Source organism: Lissotriton vulgaris, chromosome 8 (assembly GCF_964263255.1).
Source record: "Lissotriton vulgaris chromosome 8, aLisVul1.2, whole genome shotgun sequence".
Taxonomy (NCBI): domain Eukaryota; kingdom Metazoa; phylum Chordata; class Amphibia; order Caudata; family Salamandridae; genus Lissotriton; species Lissotriton vulgaris.
The window spans coordinates 424,527,589-424,553,201 of NC_141696.1; the positions used below are offsets into that span (position 1 = coordinate 424,527,589).

Sequence of the window (25,613 nt, forward strand, 5' to 3'; positions counted from 1 at the left end):
ACAATAATGTAATGAGCTACTGAATAAGTAGGAGTGCTTCAAAACAGACAAGTAGCCAGGCTCTTTGAGCTAAACTATAGCTGGCTCATCAATCATCTAATGAAAAGTTTAGCATAATGTCAGTTGACCAAAGGATGGCATTTATTAGCATCCGCATCGTTTTTTTTGACAAAAATGTTAATTGGATTCTAATAAACGCCATCGATTGATCAACAGGCTTTAAGTTTGGGTTTCTGCACTAGACATTTGATAAATGTGATTGTAGTATAGAGATTCGCAAAATCCATTGCTAATCCGTTCAATAGTGATTGATTGTTTCAATCATTATTGCTAAAAAAAAAATAGAACAGTGTTGGCCCACCAAAAAAGAGAATCTATAAACATTGGTTTAAGCTTCCAACAAAGAGAATGCAGAGTTTGTCAACAATTACCTGGTTGTTTGCCCCACACCCAGCTCTCCATGATTGATTTCGCCCTGTAAGCTGGTACAGGAGTCTCTTCTTCATCTTTTTTCTCTTTGTCATTCTGGTCATCTTTCTTTGATGCGCTCTGGCATTCATTCCCGTCATCTAGATAATCAAACATTGAGGATTAGTTTACAACCAGGTCGAGATTATCAAGGGGGTCTAAAGGGTACAACAGGAAAGCATGCCAGAACAGTCTAACAGATAACAACCCTTTATACAGCTATTGTAAGGAGTATCTCCCAAGCAATTATATTAAAATAAAAACTGCAGCGGTATGCTATTTGCAGGGAAATTCTCTGTAACCCACCTCAAGACACAAATTTATCACATTTCATGAAGATTACAAACTCTTTGTGCTAACGACTTCACCTCTTACATTACTAAGCCACATGAAGTGTTTGTAAATATAGGCAATAATTGCAAGATATGTTTTGCTTACATGCCTTTTAGACCCATACTATACTGGACCACACAGAGGTATTACCTGGAATGTGGCGATTGCACCTTCAGAGATTTTGTGCTTGCCCTGAGGAAGCCGCCGGGTGAATTTCCCCGAGGCGAAACACGTGTCGGCAACTTTTTGCGATGTTATCTACAATCAATTTTCTTGCTTGTATAATGTAACTACGGCTTTGACAAGAACGAAATAAAAAGAAGGAAATAAACAACAAGATATCATTTGAGCACACCTTGTCTTTGGGAATTATTTGGACTGACCGGATATGGTTCATTTGTGAATATCAAGTATTCTTTTGCACGGGAGTGATAACTTTGCTTATTGTGTATACTCTGTGGCCCTTGGTCACAGACGTTGTTTGGGGCACAGGTGGGCGTTCCCATTTCGTTCCCTGGAGCACTTTCCTGAGTGAGTTTATGTTATTTTTATTGGTTCTGCGCAAAATGTGACTTAGCCACGTTTCTAAGTACATAGGCAAATAATTGGCTGGCTTCACTCAACTCGATAACTGTTCGCCATACAATATCTTCGGACAACATCAAGTTGCTTTAAATGCAATACAGATCTGCATGTATTATATGCACTTGAAGATGTATTTAAACCCACTGGCCTCAAAGCAATCAAGCTCTGCCTCTCAACTGCTTTATAAAATAAGGGTTGCCAGAGGCAATTTTCATTTGTCTCTTACCAATCATTGTTGGAGCCTGCTCCCCTTAACTTTGTGGGTTTCATCACATGAAATGTATCTTTGTTCACCAGTCACGAGATAAGAGCACACATTCTAATATGCATCTTGGAAACTAGAAGCATTCCAATATTATGATATATTAGGAACCACCATCATCTGATCTCTTGCTTTGTGGCAACGGAGCTCTTCAAACAATGTACACATCACTTTGAATAAAAAAAAAATTGAATTGAATAAAAACTTATCTTGCACGACTTTGCCGAAAGGCATCAAGGCGCCTATAAAAAGATCATAAGAGGCAATCCAGGTAACTAAGGGTAAGCTTTGGCAAACAGCCAGGTCTTCAAGGCCTTTCTGAAAGATTGCATCGATGGCAAAGTCCTGATGTCGCAGGGTACAGTTTTCCACAATATAGGGGCAAGACTGGAAAAGGCTCTGCCTCCCCACTTGGCTCTTCGCACTCGGGGAACTGAAAGAAGAAATTTTTTTGAGGAACGGAGGTTTCTGGAAGGAGCATAGGGAATCAGCAGATCTTTTATTCCTCCTGTCTCTTTTTTGGTCATAGCCCCATATACCAGACAGAGGACCTTAAAGGAAATCCTGGCTTCAATCGGAAGCCAATGCAGGGATTTCCTGGCAGCAGTAGCTGATGACCTCCTAGGCAAGTCCAGTACGAACTTGGCCGCAGCATTTTGCACAATTTGTAGTCTCTGAAGCAAGCACTTATTTATTCCTGCATATAGTGCATTGCAGTAATCAAGCCGAGAGGCTATAAATGCAACCATGATTTGCTTACGGGCTTGTACGGACAAGTAGTGCTTGATCTTCCGCAGGATCTTAATGATGCCCCAACAAGTGGAGATTGTCCTATTGACTTGATTACCCATCGCAAGGGCCGAATCGATCATGACCCCCAAGTTTCGTGCTAGGAGGGTAGGCATAGTGCAGGTCCCCAAGGATGGGGGCCACCGTTCCGTCGACCAGATGTCATCCTTCCCGCCGAACACGAGGATCTCCGTCTTCTCGCCGTTCAGCCTCAATGAGTTGTCAATCATCCATTGAGCAACTGCCTCCATACAGTGTCTAAAATTGGAGGCAGAAGCTCTGACAGACTGGGCGAGAGACAGCAAGATCTGGGTGTCATCGGCGTAGGAGACTACCTCCATCCCGAACGATCTGATAAGCCTGGCCAGGGGGGTCACGTAGATGTTAAACAGGGTCTGACTTAACGCCGACCCCTGTGGGACCCCACACTTGACCGGCAGGGATGGAGATAGGAACTCCCCCAGCTTCACTCTCTGTTCCCTCTGGTCCAGGAAGGAGGCCAAAAGGCTGAAAGCCGGCCCCTCCACCCCTATCTCCCTCAGTCGAGATGTTAGCACAGAGGGGGATAGGGTATCAAACGCAGCCGTGAGATCTAACAGGATCAGCAGAGTACTTGAGCCCTTATCAACTGTGGTGCGGATGTTATCAAGCACCACAGTGAGGGCCGACTCAGTGCTGTGTGCCTTCCGAAATCCGTGCTGCGAGTGATCCAAGAGACCAGAGGATTCCAGAAAGGATGCAAGATGCTGGTTGAGATGGGTTTCCAGCATCTTTCCAGGGGCAGGGAGCAACAAAATGGGGCGAAAGTTTTTGAAAACCTCCGGATCTAGGGTAGGTTTTTTCAAGAGGGGTTTGACCACCGCTCCCTTCCATTGCGAAGGAAAGATGCCATCCCGCATTGCCCTATTCATGATCTCCAGTAAGTATCACTGCTTAAGGATTTTAAGGGGGCAAGGGTCGAGAGGAGAACCCGACCTAGTCTTGGCCAGGAGGGCATCCAATTCCTGAGGGAAAGGGGAGGAAAACTGGACAGATGGGCCGTGGTAGCAGGTCTGATAGATACTTGGGAGGGAATAGCCTGAGAAGTGGAAAAAAGATATTGAGGCCTTTTGTAGCTCTAAGGCCGAAACAATATCAGCAATTTTGGAATGAAAGTAAAGAGCAATATCGTCACACAGCTTTTGAGTGCAGGTGACGGGGTCCGGGGTCTGCAATGTGGTCAGTGAATCCACGATCTTAAACAGCTCTTTTGGCGAAGTAAGAGCAGTGGTAAGATTCAAGAAGTACTCCTGTTTCACTTTTATTACCTCAGCCTTATATTCCCTCAGAAGGGTTTTGTGGGTTTCCCTAAGCTGTATGTTCCAACTGGCCCTCCAGAGTCGTTCTTGCCTCCTGCAGCCCTGTCTTAGATGTCTTAGTGACTCTGAATACCAGGGGGCCGACAGCCTTTTTCTGGCAGAGTAGCGTAGGGAGGCAGGAGCCAGTTCATCCATGGCCACTGTGATGGCATCTTCTAACTTGCTCACCGCAGAACCAACATCCTCCTCCAGAGAGATCGCCATTGTGGGAATAAGGGGGGCCAATAGATCATTAGTTATCCTCTTCAGGTTTCGCCTGGATTCCATTTTACTAAGGCCCTTGAGGATATTATTTACCAGAGTAGTATCCAGTTTCAACTTCTCTAATGGGATACCTTATGCCACAAATGCTCAAGGCTGACTGCTATATCATGGTAGCAAAGCAGGCAAGTCAACTTTTTTTTTACCTTTTCAAATAAAAACCATCAAAATGAGACGTTTGTATCAGAAAAACAAAACTAAAAAAACAATGTCCCTGTCAAACTGGAAGGGTTCGTGAAGTGTGTGTTTTTATTTTCCTGGGCCAGGAATTTAAAAAGAAAAAAAAGCCACATCCTGAATTTAGTGGGCCTTCCGAATTCCATTCAGCTGGCTGGCTCACAACACAGGGGTTTGTCATGGCAGAGCTGACTGAGGCTCTGTCAGCTATAAAGTGTGTCCCTCACCTCAAAAAGAAGCGAGGAAGCCAAGGACATCTGACAATTTTGGCAAATACCTTACATATCCTATTCGATACTTGACATATTCAAGTAAATATCAACCATCATTAGTTCAGATGAAGATGCAGTTTTAATTTCCTGTAATTTTTCTTATTTTTTAATATTTGGGCAACTGAAAAACAAAATCCAGCTCCCAATCAGAATGTTCTCCTGTGGCATGCTTTTCTGTTTTCCTGCATAAAGTAATGTTTTTGACATTTTGACATCCAGTGTCTGCATGACCCAGCAAGTAACACTTCTCATCAGCTGAGAGCTGTGAAAGACATGAACCTCTAAAGCAAAGAGGAGGCCGTGGTTGGATCAGTATTCATTTGAAAACACTGGAGTACATGTGAAGCACCATGCTGTATGCACATGTACATTTGTTTAAAATTAAGGACGAACTCTATACTTGTCAGACTTTGACTCTGTGTAACCCAAATTAGGGCAGAATTGATGAACTAATGACTCACTTTCTCTCACTTTTGTGCTGAAAGGTTCTTCAGGAGGAACTGTAAAGCAATGTTTAGGATTAAAATAGTGTTTACCTTTCGAATAATTTATGCTTAGCGATTCAAGTTGCTTAACCTCCAACTTTTGAAAAATATCTTCAAGTAATTTAAGAAAAAACATTTGTAACTGTGGAGTTTCCCAGGACCTTAGACCGAAATCTTTTGGTATGGGAGAAGGTTGAGATTATCAAACTTTGTTCAATTGTCTATTTTTTGTGGTTATGAACAGTGGACTGTAGCCATTTATGATATTCTTGTTGAACATCAAATGTGGGTTAGGCCCGTTTCAGGTCAACCAACAAAACAGTTCAGCCCCCTGGAAACAAGAATACTAATTATTTGTTTTACTAACCCTTATGAATTCTAATCCTGCTTGGGCTGATGCAAGGGCAACAACTGGTGGTACAATTAGAACTTCATCCAGGGTTCTGTCACAACACAGTTCCGGGTGTCAGAAGAAAACTAGTGACTTTTCTGTTCCTTCAGTTATCCAGTATTGGTATCTTTCACAGATTCACATGCTTGAATCATGCCCGCCGTAGAGTTGAGAGTCTCACGGTAAAAATATATAGTAGTAGTAATACATAGCATAATAGGCTATCCTGTTTTAGGTTTAAACCTATAGCTGATAAAACCCCACCAAAAGGGAAATAGCCCTCACCAGTATAAACATATAAACACTGACAAAAGACCCGCACAACTTAATACAATTCATAGAAAGAAAAAAAGGAGAGTGAAAAAGTCATTTTTATTTCTTCCTGTAGGGGCCAACACAATGCAACTTTGTTATACAAGGTAGCAGCAAGAAACACTGGGCTAACATTATTATGCTGGAGTTTATTTCTTTAGAGAGGTCACTAAAATATTATTGTTTCTTCCTTTTGCTTTTTCAGTTTTGTGGTCTTTAGTCTAAAGATGCAGGCTTTAGAAGCATGTTTTAGGTCATATTTAATAATTTTATAAACGGTATAAAATCAGGTAATATCAAAAACAATTTGATATTTTAATTCTTTCACTGATAGGTCAATGGCTGGTTTCTTAAGAATCTTTCCCAATATGTACCATCAGATTCACCCACAGAGAATAGGTGAAAACCTTCGATACATCAGCTCCCTTTTCTAGCGAGTCAGTATTGATAGTTGGTGAATTGCCAAACACCTCAGACTTTAAATATTCAATGCAAGGTGTAGTGACACGTATATGTGAAAAGAGTGCCATCAATAAGCAACTGGGATAGGGATGAAAACATGACACCAGACTATTGGAAAACAGACGCAGTATCACTTGGAATGCTTCTGCAAAACGTTTGCCCCAAGTTCAACAAAGACTGGTTTGATAAAGTTTGTATTTGCAGTTATTCAGCTACATATATGAAAACGTTATGTGATGAACTGTCAAAAAAAGATACCCGAGTTGAAGTGCCTCCCTGTAAGAGATCCATGCCAATTTCTAGATGACATGCTGAAAGCATCATTACAATCTTCAGAGTTAATGAAGAATGCTACTGACTTTGTGGTCCATTCTGGTCATTCCAAATGTGTAATTAAGCCGGTGGCTCTCAGTCCTAGAGGACATGAATGCTATATTATCCATGTGGTGACAGTTTACATACATTTTGCTTAGTGATGATGGCAAAGGTAAGATATGTGAGGATCTTCGGTCACATATTAATTGTGATGTGAAAAAGTAAAATCTACTGCATTCTTAGATTTTTACAGGAAAAAGTGACTGCTGTAGTGGACATAATCAATAAAGTAGATTGTGAAAACACCATGGTCTACCAAGTATTCGGCGTTAATAGGTGTAGATGTGAAACATCTCCTTGACAGTGGGCTGGGTGACACTTTAAATGACTTAGGCACTGCAATATATTACATTTTAGAATGCTTACCACTTGGTACCAAAGAAATGTTGAGGATTAAATATGGATTTTTTTTATTCACAATGCATGAGAAATGGCTTGCAATGATGCATAGCAATGTTCCTTCACCAACCATGTATTTGAAGTCAGCGAAGCCTCACTGTGGCCCTCTGCACAAGTTCTAGATCCCTTCAGTAAAGGGTAATTTTTTCCGGACTTTGAAAAGTACAGCTTTATTTTTGACTGCTTCAGCAAACTTTGAAGGCATATGTGCCCAGTTCAACGCATACGTTCCTGAAACTGTCCCAGAGAATCACAATCTTCAGGTGCACCAGTATTGGCATTAAAAGCTTTTTTATTTTGGTATTGCCCGTCTCAAGTGCCAATGCTGAGAGGGCCTTTTCACACATAAAAGTTTTCCTTTTGAAGGAAATAGCAAGCGCGCATTACCAAAGACTCACAAAAGTATTGTATGGTGTACTACAATAAGATTAATTTGTAAAAATGTATTTGGACCTCATATACACTGTACGTACACTATCTTTATACCATGCACTATTTATGCAGAAATCAAGCAATAATAAAAGCAAAACGTTCAATAAACACTGGAAAAATCCTGTTACTGTTTTTTTTTTCACAACAAATTTTTATTGATTGAAGCAGGCAGAGTGATAGATGTGGCTCCAACAGTCAGGAGAACGCCACCAAGCATTATGGTACAGTTGACATCACATGACCAGTGTCCAATCAAGAGTAATAGAGAACACAAGTGAAAGGAACTCCCACCCCCTCCCCTACCCCCACCACCTCCCATTGCCCAACTTCCCTACTACCCCCCCATTATCCCTCCCTAACCCTATGCACGTGTTTATATGGAGCTTCAGTGCTCGGTCGTGGTATGGCAGGCATGACGCAGTTCACAGGCCCGCTTGATATCGTGTGTCTAAAGATCTTCCTCAGGTTCTGCTGGGGGATCTAATGTCAACCCCCTATAATCTGCCCACCTCTTCCATATCTTGAAGTGCTTACGGGGGAATCCTCATGCTTCAAATACTGGTCGTTCTAGGCCCATACAAAAGTCCAGTCCGGCCCTCCCCGCACTCGGGGGGGGGGGGGGGGCCCTCTCATCCTTCCATGCTCGGGCCAGATCCCTTTTGGCAACCACTAGCCCCAACAACAGCAAATGTATTTTATATATGTTCCCACCGACTCCCTCAAGGATATGGAGCAGTCCCAGGTGATGAGTGCGCGGGAGGTCCCATCCCAGTACTTCAGACAGGCAGCTCCATACACCCCTCCAGAAACCAATCAGTCTAGGGCACGACCAAACCGTATGCAGCAGCGTGCCCACTGCAGCCCCACAGCGCAGACATTCCGGTGACCCAATCAGTCCTGCCTTCCACAGAAGCTCACTGGTGTAATAGGCCCTATGGAGAAATTTGAATTGAATTAACCTAAATCGCATTGCGATGGCAATCCCCCGCGGGGATTCCAGGGCTTCCCTCCAATCATCCTCATCTAGGGGACCAATGTCTGCCTCCCAAGCTGCCCTCAGGGGAAGCAGGGTGGAGGAGCAGTGAGTGACCATCGTTTGGTATATACGGGGACCTTCTTATCCCCGAGGTCACCCATGAAGACCTTCGCCTCAACGGGTCTAAATTCAGGGAGCGAGTCTAGGTCGGCAATGCTGGATGCCAGTGCATGGCTAAATTGCAGATAACGAAAGAACTGGGTCTGGGGCATACGGAACTCTGTACTGAGCTCTTGGAACGATTTGAGCGTGACCCCGGACATTACATGTCCCAACAATGAGATCCCAATTGTGTCCCAGCCGTCAAATCCCGACAGCGTGGTGAGTTCGGGGAGTCGTCCATTACGCCACAGCGGCGTTTCTGCAGTCAGTCTACCCCACCAGCCCATGCGCCGTAACGCCTGTCGCCACACAGCAAAGACAACTCTTGTGACACTTGGCAACCTCCGCCGCAGCCGGGCCGAGTAGAGGATCGTATGCAATGTATTGTCCCCCATCAATGCGCGCTCCAGGGCATAGGCCGGATCACCACTGTCACCGTACCACCATTCATTCAGGATTAGCAGTTGGGAGGCTTGATAATAGGACAGTAGGTCTGAGGTGGCCAGGCCCCCACAATATGTGGATAAGAAGCATGTACGCAGCGCCACCCTGGCAGCCCCCCAGCCCATAGGAAGCGGCCCAAGACAGAGTTGACCTGCCAAAACCACTGGGGTGCGATGGGGTGGGGATAACTCTGCAGTTGATATAAGAGGCGCGGGAGCGCCACCATTTTGAAAATCGCGGACCTGCCAAAGATAGTGAGGATTTAGAAAAGGGGGGTGGTGATGAATAGAGTGTCTGAGTTAAGCAGACCACTCTTACCCAGTCCAAAGATCAGGGCTTGATCCATCACCGTTATTTATCTCACTGCCCCATCCCAGCTCAGAACCTGGCTATATGCAAATCAGTCTGTCCCTGGCCCAGTGCATCATGGGAACAGGGCAGACTAAACTACCAAGCCAATTCTTCACCAGAAAGGAGACAAGCTACCGGGGACCGGTTTCTGGCATTACAGCCTTCTTCGGCCCGGCTTGCTTGAATCCTGATGGAGCAGTGAGAAAGGGACTCATGTCTGAGTATACCCTGCCACACCTATAGTGGCCAAAAACGATTTAGAAAAGGGGGTGGTGATGAATAGAGTGTCTGAGTTAAGCAGACCACTCTTACCCAGTCCAAAGATCAGGGCTTGATCCATCACCGTTATTTATCTCACTGCCCCATCCCAGCTCAGAACCTGGCTATATGCAAATCAGTCTGTCCCTGGCCCAGTGCATCATGGGAACAGGGCAGACTAAACTACCAAGCCAATTCTTCACCAGAAAGGAGACAAGCTACCGGGGAGACCCTTGCTCATTGCACCATCAGGATTCAAGCAAACCGGGCCGAAGACGGCTGTAATGCCAGAAACCGGTCCCCGGGAGCTTGTTTCCTTCCCAGTGTAAGAATTGGCTTTTGTAGTTTGGTTTGCCCTGTTCCCATCATGCACTGGGACAGGAACAGACTAATTTGCATACAGCCAGGTTCTGAAACTGGGATGGTGCAGTGAGCTAAAAAACGGTGTTGGATCTAGCCCTGATCTCTTGACTGGGTGAGAGCTTTCTGCTTAATTCAGAGACTCTGTCCCTCACCACCCCTTGTTGAAATTATTTTTGTCCACCCTAAGCGTGGAAGGGTATTCTCAGATGTGAGACCCTTGCTCATTGCACCATCAGGATTCAAGCAAACCGGGCCGAAGACGGCTGTAATGCCAGAAACCGGTCCCCGGGAGCTTGTTTCCTTCCCAGTGTAAGAATTGGCTTTTGTAGTTTGGTTTGCCCTGTTCCCATCATGCACTGGGACAGGAACAGACTAATTTGCATACAGCCAGGTTCTGAAACTGGGATGGTGCAGTGAGCTAAAAAACGGTGTTGGATCTAGCCCTGATCTCTTGACTGGGTGAGAGCTTTCTGCTTAATTCAGAGACTCTGTCCCTCACCACCCCTTGTTGAAATTATTTTTGTCCACCCTAAGCGTGGAAGGGTATTCTCAGATGTGAGACCCTTGCTCATTGCACCATCAGGATTCAAGCAAACCGGGCCGAAGACGGCTGTAATGCCAGAAACCGGTCCCCGGGAGCTTGTTTCCTTCCCAGTGTAAGAATTGGCTTTTGTAGTTTGGTTTGCCCTGTTCCCATCATGCACTGGGACAGGAACAGACTAATTTGCATACAGCCAGGTTCTGAAACTGGGATGGTGCAGTGAGCTAAAAAACGGTGTTGGATCTAGCCCTGATCTCTTGACTGGGTGAGAGCTTTCTGCTTAATTCAGAGACTCTGTCCCTCACCACCCCTTGTTGAAATTATTAAAGATAGTGAGGGGCATCCGAGACCACGTTTTCACATCTGCTTGAACCCGCTCCCAGACAGGCACTATGTTGCGTTCCCAGGTAGTGCTCATCGATTCCGATAGGAACACTCCTAAGTATTTCAAACCTCCGGTAGCCACCTGTAGTCCCGATGTAAATTGTAAATTGTGTCTTGTAAAGCGCACTGCTACCCGCACCGCAGGCCTCGTAGCGCTATAGACCGCTGGGGAACCCGTCCTGGCTTTCCCTGTGAGATAGTCCCTCCTGGGGGTCTCCAAGGTGAAACCAGGCATCCCCGGCGTTTGTGTGGGGCCGTTGTGGAGATGAGGCAAGCTAATGCCCAGAGTTGCCGAGTGTGATCCCTGGTCGGAGTAGGCACCGATGCGAGAATTATCAGTCCGCTGATCCTGGTCCAAGACCCTGCCGCGTCGGGAATCGAACCCTGGTCCCGGGCCGTTCTCTACTCTCGGGTCTGCCGCCTCTAACCAGTGAGCCACACCTCGATGTCCAGGGATCTGTCACGGCCCCACCCCCCAGTACCCACAGGGTGGACGTGCGTAGATTCTGGTAGAGGCCCAAAACTTCCCCAAAGATTTGCATGTCCAGCACCCTTGGCACCGAGCGTTGCAGATCGGTAAGGAAGAAGAGGACATCGTCCGCGTATAATGCGATTCTATCCGAGAGGCTTTCGGTCCACACGAAGCCTCGCATCTGTGCATCTATGCGCACCCAAGCTGCTAGAGGCTCCATGGCTAAGGCGAATAGGTAGGGGGACAGTGGACACCCTCGTCGGGTCCCCCGTCCAATGGGAAACGTCTCTGATATCGCCCCTGCGACCCGCACCGAAGCCGTGATGTCTGTGTACAGTAGTTTGACATATGATAGAAAGACCAGGCCCAGATTGAGACGGGGCAGGAGCGCAAAAAGGTATGTCCAGCTAACCGAGTCAAAGGCTTTGTTTATATCAGCTAGCAACAGAGCCGCCTGTTCTCCGGTGGCCCCCATGGCATCAACCGCGGCCTGTGCGCGCCGGATATTATGTTGCGTTGCTCTGCGAGGCATGAAGCCGGCTTGGTCTGGATGAACCAGGTCCGTTACATATGGGAGTAACCGATTCGCCAGAGCCTTTGCCAGTATTTCGGCTTCTATATTGAGCAAGGAGATGGGGCGATATGAGTCATGTCTGTCAGGGGGTCTACCTGGTTTCTGGAAAACCACTACTTCAGCATGGCGCCAGTCAGGAGGTAACTTGCCCTGCGTACGCGCCTTCTCAAGTGCACATCGGTAATGGGACCCCAGTTGTAGATGGAATTTCCTATAGAACTCACATGGGTAGCCGCTCGGCCCGGGGGCCTTCCCTGCATTGAGTTGCCCCAGTACCTCCCCCAGTTCATCCGCTGTAAGGGGAACATCGAGTGCCTTCCTGGTCTCATCCGACACGGCTTTAGGCGGCAGATCACCTATGAATTTAGCCACTTCGTCTGCTGATAGGCGGTCGCACGGGCATATTGTGTCGTGAAGTAGCTAGCAAAGCTCGCTGCTAACTCGGTCGGAGCAGTAATTACCACCCCGTTTTCGGCAGTAAGGCCTGGCAGCGTGAGAGGTTGAAGGTTGTGTTGACAAAGTCTATGGAGTATTTTACATGACTTATCCCCTCACTGGTATATTCTACTCCGCGTGGCCAGCCACGCCTGCTTGGCCTCGTCCATTAAGACAGACGCATAGGATTGCTGTGCCTGGAGAAGTAACCGTATCACAACCTCATCTCCCCCTCCCCAGCTCTGCTGTTCTAAGGTTTCCACCAACGCGGCCGCTGCAGTGATCCTCTCCCGACGCCTTCGTCAGACCGCAGTACACCACGCGATGTCCACCGCCCGGATAGTGGGCTTCATGGCCTCCCATACCACCACCGCGTCAACGTCGTCTACCAGGTTTTCCCGCCAATAGTGCTCTATCGCCTCCCGCAGATGCTGGACATAGCCAGGCTGCTGGAGATGCCACGAGGACATCCTCCATCTGAATGGTTGTCGTTTTCTAAGGAGTTCCACCCTGAAAGACACTGGGGAATGATCGGACAGCCCCCTCGGTAAGATCTCTGCCTCTCTCACCCTGCACAGGCATACTCTGGGCACAAACACATAATCCAGTCTTGAGAAGGAGCCATGCACAGCAGAGACATACGTGTACTCGCGCACTGTAGGGTGCAGATGTCGCCACGCATCCACCCAGCCCATTCCTTCAATCATGGCATGTAACCTGGTAGGGGGGGGCATGCATCTCCTGCCGCCTCTGACGGTCCATACATACGTCCATCACTTCATTCCAATCGCCCCCAACCACCGCTAAGGACTCCGGGATGTCCTCCCACACCGTGAACAGCTGATCGGCCAAGGCCCACTGCAGGGATGGGGGAGGGGGGGGGGGCGTAGACACTCCCAAATACCACAGGCTCGGTGCCCACCATTCCTTTAACAAAGAGATAGCGACCCTGCGGGTCCATCCACTGCTTCTCATGGATGTAGGCCACCCTGCGATGAATCAAGATAGCCACCCCTCTGGACCCCCTGGAAAACCCGGCGTGAAAAACCTGCTGATAGCCAAACCTCTGCAGACTGAGCACCTTCGATCCCATCATGTGAGTTTCTTGGAGCAAGAGCACATCTGCAACCTCTCTTCCCCCAGCGCAAAACTGCCCCACGTTTAATCTTGTCAAGCATACCCCTGACATTCCATGTGATCACCCGCAAGGACTCCTCAGGGAGTCTACGAATCATGTCAGCCATAATCAAGTGGGACCCACCAAGTAGGCCCTCTGCGCCAATTCCACCCACTTCGCACATTCTTCAGCGCCTTTGTAAACAGCACATGCATTCCCCCCAACCTACCCCAGGACCCCAAAACAACAAGAAGAGCAACACCCACTCTCCCCCACTCCCCCCCCAACCCCCAACAACAACAGTCCCCTTACCCACACAGTCTTTGGTCCCCCCCATCCCCAACACAACCATCCCCTCTCTGGCTACCTGGACCCAACACCCCCCCTATACTTCACGGAACTCTGAAGTACCTGTCGCGGCATGAGCAGCCCCAAGTCCAGAACGGAGGACCCAGGACCAACCATGCCAATGGATCCCAACTCCCCGCCCCTATCAACTCCCACATTAGTAGGAGGATGGCAGCCCCTAATAGGCAGTCCCCGAACCCCACTCCACAACCCCAACCATGTTCAATAAGTCAGTCTCGAACTGACGCTGAGGCAGTGATTATGTACCCAGTCAACGGGACCTCAAGCGCACCGTCCTCAATAACAGGAAACTACCTCACCAAATGAAGAGCACAGAGTTCCCAAGGCCTTCAGTGATCCTTCCCAGATTGGTCCGAGTCCTCAGTTCTACCGCTATCTTGCGTCCTATTGACGGAGAGTGACCGCTTTCGTGATTTGGACCTCCGATTTCTCCTGCTCCTGGCCGTCTGTTCCCCTCGTTCCTGTGACGACCCCCTCGAAGAGCCCGGGTTCAGTCCCGGCTGGGCATTTGGCCCGATTTTCACTGTTTCGTCGGTCCATTTAAATAGGTCCTCCGGAGTGTCAAAGAATAGCGTTTGCGACTGGAAAATCACCCTCAGACGAGCCGGGTACAGCAGAGAGTATTGGAGTTTCAGGCCTCGCAACTTCGCCTTGGCGGCCATGAAGGAGTGGCGCTGCTGCTGTACGAGCTTAGTATAGTCAGGAAAGATCATGATCTTACGGTTCTCGAAAAGAATAGCTTCCCTGGTTCTCGCTTCCTTCAAAATGGCATCTCGATCGTGATAATTCAAGAGTCTAGCTATCACTGCCCTGGGCCGTTCACCCTCCGGCGGCCTCTGTGTCAGGGCTCGATGTGCGCGTTCAATGACAAAGCAGTTGGATAGAACCCCCGGGGGCAGCCAGCTCTCTAGCCACTGTGTGAGAAACTGTCCCATGTTCCCCTTCTCGCATCGTTCCGGAAAGCCAATGAAGCGGAGGTTGTTACGTCGCGCGCGTCCCTCGGCATCCTCCACCCGGAGCGCCAGGCCCCTTTGCGCAGTTTCCATTGCCGCCATTTTCTTCTTTAGGGAGCCCACGTCGTCTTCTACCTCCGAAACTCTAGATTCCGCCTCCGTAATCCGCGCCACTGCATTCCGCAAATCTTGGCGCAACAAGGTGACATCTGCGCCCACCGCACCTATTTTGGCGTCCAGCATGTCCCTGGACTGGGTGATGGCTGCCATAAGCGCTGCGTTATCCGGCCGCCCTCCTTGTCCTCCTGCCGAAGGTCCGGGGCCCCCACTGGGCCCTGTGAATTTATCGATGGTAGCCTGTTTGGTGAGGCCGCCGCCTCCTCTGGTCATGGCTGTAGTCCGCTCGTGGGCCACTAATAATGTAGGCAAATGCGGCAGGGCAGGGTCGTTGATCTCGTCTGCAATATCCGACAGGGACCCACTCAGCAGATCTCTCCCCACAGTGGGTTCAGCCGCTTTCACCCCCTGATCCGGCACTGCTCCCCGGCCAGGCCGAGGCTGGCCCCGGGATCCACACCCCGGTCTTCGGCGGCCTGCGCGCCCCACACTCGGTTAGCCAAACTGCGCCGTTCTGCCGTGTGCTGCGGGCCCAGTAGCGCCGGTCCCCCGCTCCCTGGAACCGGCCTCTTCTCCGTCAACTGTCAGGGACCCCGGTGGAGGTACTCACAGTTCGTGGTTAGGCGCAGGGCAGTACCTGCACCGGCCCGGCCCACAGAGTTCCAACCAGCCACACTCCGGTCCACCACTTGTAGAAGCGTAGCAGTGGAGGTCCAGTTCTCCGGGCCGGGACCCCCACCAAGTGATCGCGGCTCTCCAGGCTCCGCCGAGTTCCAGCTGCGACAAAAGCCGATTGTTTCCCCGCGAGCGCGAGCCACGAAAATCGATGCCCCGGCTGCGCCGGGTCCACAAGGCCGCAACCTCCGGCTGACTGAGCCCCCGGCACCAAGGATCTCTGCACCCCCCCAGCGAGGCTCCCGGGGGAACACCAGCCACCCCTTGGCCCTCAGGGCAGTCCGAGCTCATGGCGATCGGCGGGCCAGCCGGCTGTCACAGACGCCACCCGGCCGGGAGGCGCCAAAATCGAGGCCCCGGTCTCTCCGCCGCGCACCAGGCCGCACACTCCTCACTGCTGCCCAGCCCCGCCTGACAGCTCGGGAGCTCCACAAACTTCACTGGAGGATCCCCGACACCCTCAGCGATACTTGACCTACAAGGGCTGTGGAGTTCGGGCTCGGGGGCCAGGATAATCTGCCGGATTGATGTCGGGCCGGCGGGAGCTCTAGCAAGCTGCAACCGCCATCGCCGCCCGCGAAGCCACGCCCCTTACTGTTGTTTTTAATGGCACGAAAATGTGTAACCACTGATAATCATTGTTTTTATTAAAAGGTATTAAAAGCACTGAAAAATCACCACCAGAATTGATAAAAAATAGAACTGAAAGCAGGAAAGCCTAGCCATAATGCATTGCACAGTCATTGTAGTAGCCTATCCATGTATTTTTGTAAAAAGAACCAACATTGAAACATAGACAATCAGACACCAGCACCCTCTAGAACACTCCACAGAGAGGCAAGACCCTCAGATGTTCTAGTGCAAGTGACAAGAGTGATATGTTAATAATAAAGGAAGCCTCTCAGGGAAGGAGGGTGGGTCGCATGTGAATCTATGAAAGATACCAATACTGTATAACTGAAGTTACAGGTACGTAACTTGTTTTCTTATCCTGTATTGATCTTACATAGATTCACATGCTTGAATCAGAAGAGTCAGCAGTTATACAAATTTATCCTTAGAGGATGGCTGGTTCCATATAAATGGTTAATAGATAACTTTATAAATAGATATACATGTATACAGCTGCTTCATATGCATAACAATATAATATACAAGCATATATGCATAAATAGAGTGCAAACATAGCAATAACATGCAAACCAAGTTCATTGAACTAAGCGTAATAATTAAGCACCTCCAAAACAAAGGCTTACCTTATTGGAAAAGATTGAGTAAGGCTGCTTGTCCTACCGCTGCTTCTGCCTCCTTAGCCAAATACAAGCAGTAATGCGGTTTAAATGTATGTAAATTTTTCCATGTTGCAGCGCTGCAAATTTTACCAATGGCACAACAGCAAAAAGCACTGCGGAAGAGGACATTGCTCTCGTAGAATGAGCCTTAGGTTTGAAAGAAAGCGGTCTGCCTGCTTTAGAATGGCAAAAGTTAATAGCAGCTGCAATTCACCTTGAAATCGTTGCTTTAGTCACTGCAGTACCTGGCTGTTGCGCACCAATAGGACATAAACAATTGATCAGATCTCTGGATGCTCTTAGCATGTGATGGATAAAACTTGAGGCATCTTTCTATATCCAATGTATGAAGTGCCTTCTCAGCAGGACAAGTAGGACTTGGGAAGAATATTCCTAGAATAACCGGCTCATTAAGGTGAAAAGCCTTTGGAATACATACTGGGTTTGTTCTAAAGAGAACATAGTCATTAGTAAAGCGAAGGTAGAGGCTCTTTAATGGTGAAGGCTTGAATTTCGCGGACTCTCCTGGCAGAAGTAAGAGCCAACAATATAGCAACTTACCAGGAAATATAGACTTGATCTCAGCTCTGTGTATAGGCTCAAAGGGCTGTTTCATAAGTTGCGCCAGAACTAAATTAAGTCTCCATTCCAGAGGAGGAGCTCTTATAGGAGGGTACACTCTGAAAAGTCCTCACATAAACTGTTTTACTAGTCGAAAGAGATAAACCTCTAGAGAAACATATGTAAGTAGAGATAGCAGCAAGATGTACCTTAATAGAAGTAAACATAAGGCCGGCTTTAGCCAGGGAAAGAAAATAAGGTAAAAAAGTTTCTGGAGAAAACTCAAGAAGGTGTACACTGTTACAAAGACGAAATGAACAGGGACGTTTCCATTTGAGACTAAGTTTTAATAGTGGATGGTGCCCATGCTTTACAAAGGATGTCTCTACAGTCTTGCAGCAGGTCAAAATCCTTGAACTCAGTAAGTTCATTAACCACGCATGTAGCTGCAGTAGGGCTGGATGTGGACGAAGAATCTGGCCCTTGCTCATTGTTAACAGTCTTGATGATAGTGGAAGGCGATAAGGTCTGCATTCTGCGAGTAGGAGAAGCTATGTGAACCAATGCCGGTGTGGCCAACGTGGAGCAATGAGAATCATACGCTTTGGTTCCCTTTTCAGTTTCATCAGAAGCCTTGGTATTAACGGGAAGGGAGGAAAAGTGTAGGAAAAGATCCCCGACCACCTTATTAGAAAGGCGTTTTCACATGATCCTTTTTCTGGTTACCAGCTGGCAAATAATTGACATTTCTGGATCATTCCGGAAGCGAAGAGATCCAAGTTGAGCTTCCCCCACATCTGGAAGATGGAATCAAGAACCTTCTGATCTAACTACCATTCATGGTAAGAGTTGGAAGTCCTTCTTAGAGTATCCGCCAGAATGTTGTTCACTCCTGGAAGATGTTCCAGTTAGATAGAGATGTGGTGAGGGAGAACCCATTTCTAGATCTCCTGTGCTTCCAGCGAAAGGATATGGGAGCTTGTGACTCCTTGCTTGTTTAGGTAATCAATGTATGTGGTATTGTCTTTTCTTATAAAGACCGAGGCTCCTTGTATCCTTGGAAGGAAAGCCTGTAAGGCTAGAAAAAGGCTTGTAGCTCCAGGAAGTTGATGTGCATCCTTTAGAGCGCCTTGGACCATCTGCCCCCTTAAACTGAGGTCTTGAAGGTGGGCCCCGTCCTTCTAGAGAAGCGACCGTAGTGAGGATGAAATCTGGCATCCGAGAAAGGAAAGTTAGCCCCATCGAGAGTTTCCTGGAGCACTGCCACCAAAGCTGACCTCATGCTTGGAATTACCCGAACCAGGTTGAATGATCGGGTTACTTGAAGCCATTTATTGTCTAGCTCCTCCTGTAGTTGTCTCATTCTGAGACGAGAACAAGGTACCATCAGAATGGCAGAGGACATCATGCTGAGCAGAGAAGCAAACTTTTTTCCCCCTTAGTTTTGTTGCTAGAGAATTAAGGTGAGATTGCCTCTATAGAGAATTATGCCTTGCCTTGGACAGTGTCTAAGTTTGCTCCGTGAAAAAGCGTCTTTTGAGACGGCTGCAGAACTGACTTTTGAAAATTGAGAGCTAGCCCCAAGAAAGGAAACATTTGCAGACCGATTGAAGTTGCTTTTGAGGCTGGTTGAAAAGACGGTGCTTTCACCAGCCAGTCATTGAGGTAAGGAAACAGTTGCAGGCCCTGAATCCTGAAATGAGCAACAACTGGAGTCAGAAAATTGGTGAATACTTGTAGGGCTGAACACTGACCAAAAGGAAGCACTCTGAAGTGAAAGTGAGCACCTGCCAAGGTGAAACAGAGAATTGTTTGATGTTTAGGATAAACAGGAAATTGGAAATATGCATCCTGCAAATCTAGAGTGGTCATAAAATCCGCATGATTGAGAAGTTGAAGTATTTCCTGTCGGGTGAACATGTGTAAAGACTTCTTCTGCAGATATTGTTTTACTGAGATCCAGACATGCTCTCCTTTCTCCAGGCTTCATTTTTATAGGAAAGAAGCAGGAATAAAAACCTTTCCCCACCTGAGAACGAGGCACTTTTTCTATGAACCCTTTCTGGGGCATAATCATGGCTTCTTTTCTGAGAAGTCTGAGATGAGGTGAGGTGGGAGCTTCTTCTGAGGTGGATGAGGCGGTGGGACATTTACGAATTCTAGAGCATGACCATACCTTACGATATCCAGGACCCATTTGTCCGAAGTAATTTTATTCCATTGGTCGTAGTGTAGGGAAATTTTTGCCGAATTAGGGTTGGTGTGTAACAGAATCTTAGCTGGTGCTGGGTAGCTGTCTCTGCTTTCTAGCATTGTCTCTGGCCTGAGGAGGATGCTTTGCTCTGGATTGTTGTCTGGAGTAAGCAGCAGTCGGAGGGGCTCGATACAACTGTTGTCGATAGCCATATCTATATTGGTAGGTATGCGGATGGTATTTCGAATAGCTCCCTCGAAAGGAATAGGACCCTCTAACACGGCCCCCTCGAAAAGGTGTCTTCCTATATTGTAGTGTTCCTAATGCCTCAGCTGTATCAGTGTTATTCTTTATCTCTTATAGGGCATCATCGATGTGTTTTCCAAACAGTACGTTCCCATCGAATGGCATGTCTAAGATTTTACTCTGCACCTCTGCACGAAAGGTAGTAGACTTGTGCCATCCTTGGCAACAGAGAAGTGTTGCTCCAGCTAGTTGTTTAAAAGCTAGAGAAACAATATCCATGGATATGTCTATAATTTCCGATGCAGAAATTTCCACTTCAAGTAAAATCTTTCTTGCTTCCTGTTTTTTATCGTCAGGCCAAAAAAAACAAGCATTTACAATGCAACGGTTTCGCCTTTGAAAAAGTTAGACCTATTGGCATTGTAAATGACAACATTTTTATTCATGTGTTGATTTTCAAAACAGATAAATAAATGGCACTGTCATTTACAATGCCAATAGCTTAATCTCTCGCAAATGCCACACACAAACACACAGACCCCCACACACATCCATACCTGCAGAGCCACACGCAGAGCCACACACACACACACACACATACACAGAGCCACAGACACACACAGCCCCCCCCCCTCCCCCCCGTTGGGACGCACCATCCAGGGCCAGCATGGACGGGAAGTCCTTGCAGTTTGCATAAAATGGAAAAACGGTGATGTTTCAATTTTGCTAAAAGCAGTGCAATTACCACTCTTTCACCCACACACTGTCCCTCTGGCTGGAATTATGCCCGAAAAGCATATTATCGATCAGTTATCTTACAATCACTTTTCATTTGTAGGGAACGTTTTAAGCATGTTCTTATGTGAGGGTGTTGGTTATTGTGAACATCATACTTTGAAGCCTTTAATTTGCATCACAAATATTGCAGAGACCCCAGTTTCATTTGTAAAAAAAAAAAGTCCTAGGGCCAGAGCTCTGCCACTGCAGCTGGCATGAACCACAGCTCCTCCAAATGCCAGTGTCTGTATTACTGTGGCAGCATTACTTACAGAAGCTGACATTTTGCACAATTCCAGGTCGCCCTGAGCTTTAGGAAAGGCCCCAAAGTGCTATTTCTATTTATGTTTTTATAGTACATAGCAGTGGTTTGCTAAAAAATAGAGACAGCGTCGCCTTGTGGTTTACTGTTCTAAAAATGTGTCGGTGTTTAGAAATAAGCAAGGGTGCCGATCATTGGCAAACACTGGCACTAATTAACCAATGGCAGTGGCTCAAAACACGACAGAGGAACCTAGAGCAACCTGTTGCATCCACCGCCACCAGTCGCTACTACCTCCAGTCTAAAGTACTGCTGCTGCTGGAGCAACTCCCTGCTGCTGCCATCCCCAGCCAAATGCTACAGGTGGAGCTACCCACAGAGATCAACAGCAGTGTCATAGCGTCATAGTAATCAGACGAAGATGTGAACCCGTTACACACAAATAAATCATGCACATATCATCAACCAATAAACAACAAAAGACAGATTAATTTGCTATTGGCTTGGAACGTGTTTTTTAGCCATATGAAGCAGTGTGGGTGCTGTGCAGCATGTGTGAAATTTTGGAGAAAGAAATGTCATGAGACAGCCAGCACTGGCTGCATCTTATGGTTTTGTTTCTGGTGGGAAGGGAGGGGGCAAATAACAGAGCAGCACAAGCAACAATGCTATAGGGAGCATGAGGGACGAGGGCTAGTAACAAGGTGAGTAATGTAATGAGGGGCGTGGGAACGCAACAGGGTGTCTGTGGGGAAGATGGACAGGTAAGCCACAACAACAGGGGAGGGGTCGAAGTTACAAGCGAAGCAACAATAACGAACAGGGAGGCGGGAGGAGTAGGGAAAAGCAGCAACAATAGCAAAATGGAGAGGGACGGGAGCAAGCAATAACAAGCACTGGCAAAGCTAATAGGCGTTAAAAAATAAATATATATTTTGGCAGTGAGACGTGAAAGAAGGACAGGAGGAGTAAAATAATCAGAACAGAAGGACAGGTAGGGGAAATAGCATGGAGGGCAGGTGGGGGAGAAGCGGAGTTGAAAAATAAAAGCACACTGGAAACCGAGGAAAGCAGTGGGGAGAAAAGTACACGACAGACAACAGGTGGACACGCATGCACTCTCATGGAGTGCTTCGCAAAAAGAAAAAAGAAAACCTGAAAAGCAGACACTGGCGCACGCATAGAAGCAACCAATCAGAAGGGTCCAAGGGAGGGACAATTACAGGCTGGCCCAGCTAATACATTGCGCCAGCGAACAAAAAGTAAGGAAAAGTGAATGAAAAAACAAAAAGGCAGTGTTTAGCAATGGGAAAAGTGCACTTCTAGGTCCGTTTTCAGCATGTCCACAAGAAGGCAGCACACAGTCTGGTGGGCTCCGACCTAAAAAACTCTTTATTTTATTTATCCAGCTATGCTGCACTCAGACTTGCTTTAGTCCTCCGTGTAGGCAAGAGGTGGGAAAGCAGCTGAGAGACGGAAAGAAGCTAGAGCTACTCTGCCTCTACTGCCTGGTGGGAGCCCTGGGCAAAGCTAGTGCTGGATCTTCCGTCTCCCCTCCAGCCAAAGTGGCAGTCATCCCGGGCCGCAGGGCACTCCGCCCGACCACCTCCCGCCAGCCGGCAATGAGAAATTCGGGCCCACCATGTGCAGGATCCTGAAATCCGTCCCCTCACCCCTTACACGGAGCCAGCAGCTGAGGGAAACTCCAGGATATTAATCAGGTCGCCAGCCTAGGATTGTCACTGCAGCGCTTCTCTGTCACCCCGGTCAGCCCGCACCACTATCAGGGCAGGGGGCAAGACGGGGGAATGCAGCCAGGATAACGGAGGGGGCGGAGGGGCGGGGAAGGAAGCAGTCTCCCGGCAGCGCCGCATCCAGCATGGCCAGAAAGCCCAGCAGGGTTACACGCCACTCACCGCACCACCCCGCAGTGGTAATAGTCAGGGCAGCCGTCGGTTCACTCGTCCTCCCCACTTCAGCGGCGGCATCCGGCAGAAGGTTATTCAGGCGCAGATTACCATTAGAAAAATATATTACATGCTTACTAGACAGGAGGATTTTCTTTGCCCACGTGGGCCACAAAAGGGTCATGTCACTAGCCATCCAAACAGGGGTAGAAAAAATAATTTGGAATTACTAGGTATAAAAAAAATGATGCTCTGGAACCTTTGAATACTAAGGAGATTGCAGTTGTATTCTGTGTGGGCACTAGCGCCACTCCATCTACGGCCGCTAGAAATTCCTAAAAACCATTCAAATGGACAATATTCTCTCCAAATACATTGCCTCTTAAAATTGGTAAAGTGACCTGGCTTCAGCAATTGCAAAGGAAGAAAGAAATATATATATATTAATTTTTTTAGAAGTTGAAGCAAAATAGGTGTAATTTACAGACTCATAACATCCAGATTAGGGGACCAACCTGGTCACCTCAGCTTTTCTAATAGGCAGAAAGCCTGGCAGTAACAAAATAAAGCATGGGCCCTTCTAATGAGGAGGCGCAGGATGGAGTGAGTGGCTAAATGACTCCTTTCAACCCCAACAAAGACCATCCTTCACCGTGTGTGGGCGGTGCCCCCGCCCAGGGCGCTGACCTTCAAGGGGCGCTGTAGCTCCCTGGATCAGTCTCCCAACGACTTGGGTCGAACGAAAAGTGTGTTTCAACACTTTCATGAAGGTGGCTGGTGCCCTTGGTTGCGTTTCTTTTTTTGGCGCTCCACCATCTGCCCCCACCCCTCCTTCCCCACTACAAATTGTTCAATACAAAGACAATTAAAGAAGACTAGTGCAGGGGGCGTCACATTTGATTCTACTCAAGGCCCTGAGCAAGGGATAGCTATGCCCCCAACCCTAAGGAAAGCACACAGTCTAAAGCCATGTGTACACAAGAATGCAAGACACGGACCAACACAAAACTAATTCCTAGTGGCCACACTCGCATATGTTAGGATGATTTTACAACAAAACCTGCTCCACGAAGCCACTTTTATTAAGATCGACGCCAAAAACCCCAGCTGAGCACAGAAAAAGCATTCAACACTAAATAACAAATGCCGAAAAAAACGAAATATGAACTAAATTGCCCAAACACAAATAGATTGACGCAATATCTGAAAAACGAAGTGGTTCCATAACCAGCCAAAAAGACACCGTATAAGTATAACACTTTACAAACTGCCTGCTGTTACCCAAGTCAATTGGGGGGAAAAGTGATTAAGCTAATGTCCGATTTCAGCGATAAAGAGATTAAAGTGCACGAATGTCTCCTTCCGCGCGGACTACTTGGCAGAAGCCGTGAGTGACGAGGACTTGGCACAGGGGAGAGTCCAGCCAAGATAGGGTGACCTGGCGTCCCGGTGTTGTCTGGACGGTCCAGGTTTTTCGTCAGCTGTCCCGGCAGATTTCAGGGAATGTAGATCCTGTCCCGGTTCTTAGAGAGGGTCGACTGAAAACGGGAGGTGTTTTTTTATGTTTTACAAGGCAGGGAAAGATATCAGTTGTTTCAAGAAGCAATGTAATTATCAGACAAGCTACTGGGTTTGAAAAATTGCTTTTATGTATGTTCTAACAGCCTGTTATGTAATTATCTGCTGAGGAGCGCTGTCATTCTGTCCCCTCGCTTGAAGTAAAATTGTAGTCCTATTTCCTTGAAATGTTTCGTTTTTTTGCTTTAAAATTCTGGTCACTCTATGCCAAGACCAGAATCAAAGAAAGCTTCCGAGAGCAGTCGGGCTGGTGCAGGCAGAGGTAAAGGGGCAAAGTAAGAACTGTTGATGGTTCCGCAGTTGGAAATTGAACAGTCCACTTGCTTCTATGACCCGCCTTTAGGTCGGATTCTCAAAAGTCAGAAATGTTCTTTAGTGGCCAACACCATTCCAACTACTTGCAAATCCCTGAAGGATTCTAGGAGATCTCCTGAGAAGGTACCGATTAGTGTACCTCTGTAACAATAAACAAAAAAAACTTGTGAAATTGTACTCTTCCGGATGCACACCAGTGGCAGAGGTGCGTTACTCTTGTGAGTTTCTGGGTGTTCACCAACATTTACGGAAAACTCCCACGATCACTTGCATACGAATAGATCTGCTCACGGTAATGCAATTTCCACCAAAGTGCCGGAGTGTTAACTGCTCAAATCCCGTTTACAAGGTAAGCGCCACCCACCATATTGTGCCAATCAGGAGCAACATTTCCTCTCTGCGGTTCCCAGCATGCACTACGTCAGGATAGACTTGCAGAGCACCTGCTAACCGAGCATAAGTAGTGGACCCCGAAATTGAATACTTTAAGCCAGGCATTAACAAACACTACAAAGGGGTGTCAACCTTAAAAAAAAAAAAGCACCTACCAATAATTGCGAGTGAAACGGCGCACACCGCAAAAGTGTACATCCCCCCGGTTTTATTTACAAAGACGCCCACTTGTCCAAAATGTTGGCATGCACGCTTAAAATGCAGAATACTAAAAAAAACGAAGGAGAAACCCCGTTGTCATGGGCGCCTGCCTACATGAGAAAGGGAGACGGGGTCATTGTTTGACGACGAGTAACAAAAGGGCGAGCGGCTCCGAGTAACAAGTGGTTCCAGTAACACCTCAGAGTAGAGTAACAGCTCGGAGCCCGGGTGGGGGGGCTTTGTAAAAAACGAGCCAAAATATTCAGCTCGCACGTTTGTGCGCAGGACTCTTTGAAACACTTCAAGCCAATTAGTTTGAAAACCGCACGCAATTT

The 25,613-nt window shown here is 47.5% G+C and overlaps 1 protein-coding gene across 5 annotated transcripts in view; it reads right to left on the minus strand.

Annotated features, from left to right (window-relative positions):
* HERC2 (HECT and RLD domain containing E3 ubiquitin protein ligase 2) overlaps positions 1-25,613 on the minus strand; it is a 1,676,463-nt gene that overhangs the window by 1,534,314 nt on the left and 116,536 nt on the right. For all 5 annotated transcript variants that reach the window (XM_086934186.1, XM_086934185.1, XM_086934187.1 and 2 more), the window contains exon 4: positions 432-569. In XM_086934186.1, coding sequence (XP_086790312.1) covers positions 432-569 — 138 coding nt within the window. The remainder of the gene's footprint in view (positions 1-431; positions 570-25,613) is intronic.